The 3,813-nt window shown below is 52.2% G+C and overlaps 1 protein-coding gene across 1 annotated transcript in view; it reads right to left on the minus strand.

Annotated features, from left to right (window-relative positions):
* CDH1 (cadherin 1, type 1, E-cadherin (epithelial)) overlaps positions 1-3,674 on the minus strand; it is a 74,583-nt gene extending 70,909 nt beyond the window's left edge. The window contains exons 1-2 of the mRNA XM_008567057.1: positions 3,571-3,674; positions 2,743-2,857 (exon numbers count right to left, since the gene is read on the minus strand). Coding sequence (XP_008565279.1) covers positions 2,743-2,857; positions 3,571-3,627 — 172 coding nt within the window. The 5' untranslated portion in view covers positions 3,628-3,674. The remainder of the gene's footprint in view (positions 1-2,742; positions 2,858-3,570) is intronic.
* Positions 3,675-3,813: the final 139 nt, after the last annotated feature.

Below are 3,813 nucleotides of genomic sequence, written 5' to 3' on the forward strand. Positions count from 1 at the left end.
ATCTCCACTACTTTATAACATAGGCGATCCGTTGCCGGACATGAAAAAAGACAAAAAGGAAAAAAAAAAAAAAAAAGAAAGGAGGGGAAATGGGTGTATTTAACCCACACAGGTGGCTGCCTGTAAACTAGGTCAATCCATCAAGCAGACGAAGCTCAAACCCAAAATATAGGCCCTGTTTGTCCAAGGCCAGATCGTAGAGGAAACAAAGGAAGGAAACGATCACTTTAAAAGCCTGCCAGCTTTTCTTTTTTCCACCCCCAAATCAACTTAAAGCTGTGTGCACTAGGCTAATACTTCTGAGATCCCAAACCTTCCAATAGCCTAAGTTTCTCAAACCAGGTTGTGCTGAGAAAAAAGAAATACAATCAGCAACTCTAAAGAACCAGTTTACAGTTGGCTTTTTTTTTTTTTAATGTTCTTCATTCTAAAACCTGGAGAGAAACCAATGGAATAAACAAAAGGCTGAGATTGTGGCGTTAGCCACCTCATGAGGCACAGGAATAAACCTCGGCAAACCACCCCCAAAGTCCTGAGTTCAGTCAAAACCCTATTTGTGACACTCTACAGCCACCTATGGCAGATTCTTTGTTTTCAAACTCCCATGCAGCAAATTCTCCGTGAAGCCAATGTCTAAACCTGGTGCCAATTTCACATCTACACTGTCCAAAGAGTGAGGCCACTTCCTGAAACCCTGACTGCCTTTTTAAATCACAAAGCCATTCCTGAGGTCCAATGTGTGATTTTACTAGAAGGGCACTTCCATCCTGCGGCAATTCCACATTGGACTGGTACAAGGAGACCCCACAGTCCAAAAAGGCCAAAAAAAAAAAAAAATGTTGAATATCAGGAAATCGTTGAGTAGGGGTGACGTCTGCAGACAAAGAGAACCAAAACCGGCCACAAGAAGCTTGGGGAATGCTGGTGAGTCTGCCTCTCCCACCAAAACCACCAACCCCAGAGTCCACCCCCCCAACCTCCCACCTAATCTGGCCCGTCTCCATTATCACCACCTCCTCTCAGGGGTCCCACCCTATCAACACTTCTGTTCTTCAGGCCACATTGGGAGCACGTAGTCTACTTCACAATGGACACTGATCCCCTAACACCTTTTTTCTTTTTTTTTTTTTCTGAGATTGAGGGGAAGGATAAGGGAAAAGAGAAAGACCAACCGTGGGGCTGGTTGGTTAGCTCTGTTGGTTAGAGTGTGGTGCTGATAACAAGGGTTCGGATCCCCAAACTGGCCAGCCGCCAAAAATAGGATCAACTGTCACAATCCTTCAGCAGGTTACCGCACTGTTCATGCCTGTTTCCTCTCTTGCGAAATAGAAATAATAATGGTGCCCACCCTCCTAAGGTTCTTGTGAAAATTAAATGGGGTAAAATGTGAAGCACTTGACCCAAAGTCTGGGGCAAAAGTGAATAATAGGCGCCACTATGGATAACAATGATAACAACTATATTATTAATATCTAATAACATTATTATAGGTCAGACACAAGAGCTTAGAGGGGAGAAATAAAAACCAACTCATCCATCCTTGGCACTACCAAATGTCCCAGCACAGGAAAACAAAGTGACTTGTCTTGGGACACCTCATGGGCACACTCCTGTCCCTCTGTTCAAGGCTGGGTTAAGTCTGCCTCCCCTAAGTAAACCCTGGCTGAGCAATGGGCTGCTGCACCGCAGCATCAGGTGGACATCGCTTCCTTTCTGATCCAATAGGAAGCTCCGCAGAACACAGACGGGTCTCAGAAAAGCAAATATGTTTAATCAATCAAGCTGTAGTTTCTCTGCAAAAAATACTGCCCACTGTTGGAACAACTTCCAAAGTTCAAAAAAAAAAGTGTAAGACAACAGTATGATTGCTACAGATTTTTCACGTGGCCAAGAGTGAAAGAATCAACACAGTGGAAGTATTCCCTCAGGGGAATTGTGGGTGATTTCTCTTTTTCAAAAGGCTTTCTTTTATTGTTATGATACTTGCTCAATCAACCAAAATCATGATGGAGGAGAAAGTGGTTTGGTACAATACAAGCACCTGGGAATGAGTGAAACCAGAAGAGAAACCAGCTCCTTCCCTTGCTCCCACACCTGGGCAACAGTGAAGTGAACAGAGCCAGCTCTAGATTATCACAGTGATAGGGCCTAGAGGCACACTGGGTGTTGGTGCGCATTTCATCCCCTGAGTTACAGCTACTACGCTCTTTTTCAAAAAAAAAAAAAAAAAAAAATCATTTTATTCCTTGGGGAAATAGTACCGGTATCAAAATGTTTTCATCTCTATGAACAAAAGCCACACAGCCCTGGTAACCAAGAGAGGGCTCATCAGTCATCCCAGAGAGAGTGCGTAATGGAGCCTGGGAGTCATCCCAGTTCCAATTCCTGCTCTGCTGACCATGGACAAGCGGACGTCACCGTCTGAGCCTCCGTTTGCTCATCTGTACAAGGGGAATATTCCTGCCCCACCTTCCCAGCCAGCAGGTTTTTGCAGTCTAAAATGACAGACTGTCTCTAAAGTGCTCAGGACAATGAGAAACACTGAAAGCCTCTAATGAGTGTCCCCCCCAACACACACACATCTCCACTACTTTATAACATAGTTAACCAGACGGGGCTACGCTCCATCGTGGTTTATGGTTTCGTCCCCTAAATCTGTATAAATTCCAAAAGGGTGTCGTTTGAGCCCGAGGCGTGGGAGCGCCAATTCTCCGCGCAGGGACCCCCGCGGCGCGCCCTCACCTCTGCCCAGGACGCGGCCTCTCTCCAGGTGCCGCCGGGGCACGGTGAACTTGTAGCTCTCGGCGCCAAAGCCGGGACGGCAGGGCTCCGGCTCCTGGCAGAGCCGCGATGGGACCTTGGGTGGGAGAAAGGTACGGAACGGGGGTGAATGGGGGGTTGCCTCCTACCCACACCGAAACCAGCGGGGCCGCGCCTCCCTCGCCCCGAGCGTCGGGATTGCGGGAGGACCGCCCCCCGGGAGGCAGCGACGTCACCCTCTCCCAGCCTGAAACCTGCAGCCACCAAGCCCCCATGAACTCCTGGGGGAGGGGGCTGCTGGCTCACCACTCCCCACTAGCCCACCTTTCCTTCCTGTCCCTTTCCACTTCACTGAAGACGTCTTTACCCTTCCCGACCTCACTTTCCACAGACCGAGAACGCTCCCACTCCTAAATCTATTTCCCCGCACCGGGGGGCGCTCCAACCCCCGTGCACCCCACTTTCTTACGCCGGGGGCGCCTCCATTCCTATTTGCCGCCCCTTCTTTACGTGGCAGGTGTCTATTTCTATTGATACCCCTTTTCCTTACCTCGGGGACCGTTCCCCCTTGACTGCATCCCGACCCCCACCCCGCTGCCCTCCCCCACTGCCCGCCCAAGCCCAAGGCGCGGCCAGCCCGGAGCCCGGGGCCCCACAGCGAGGCGCCCCCGCCTCGGTATTCGCCGGGGAGCGGGCACAGCCGCGCGCCGCTCTCCCGCTCCCATGTCCGCGGCGCCCAGAGCGCGCCGCAGCTTCCAGGAAGGGACGTGGGGCCGGAGGTGTCCCCCCAAGTCAGGGGACCTAACGTACCTGCAGCAGCAGCAGCAGCAGCAGGAGCGCGGAGAGGCTGCGGCACGGAGGACCCATGGCGGGCCGCGCGGGGGCCGAGCGGAGGCAGGGGCTGGGCGCGGTCGGGTCGGGCCGGGCTGGGCCGGGCTGAGCCGGGGGGGAGTCTGACCGGACTTCCGCGAACTCACAGGTAACCCGCGGCTCCCGACGCCACTGAGCCCGGCCTCGCCGCAGCTGCCAGGGGAGCCTCGAAGGCACCGCCCC

This window comes from Galeopterus variegatus, unplaced genomic scaffold (assembly GCF_000696425.1).
Source record: "Galeopterus variegatus unplaced genomic scaffold, G_variegatus-3.0.2 Scaffold18, whole genome shotgun sequence".
NCBI lineage: Eukaryota > Metazoa > Chordata > Mammalia > Dermoptera > Cynocephalidae > Galeopterus > Galeopterus variegatus.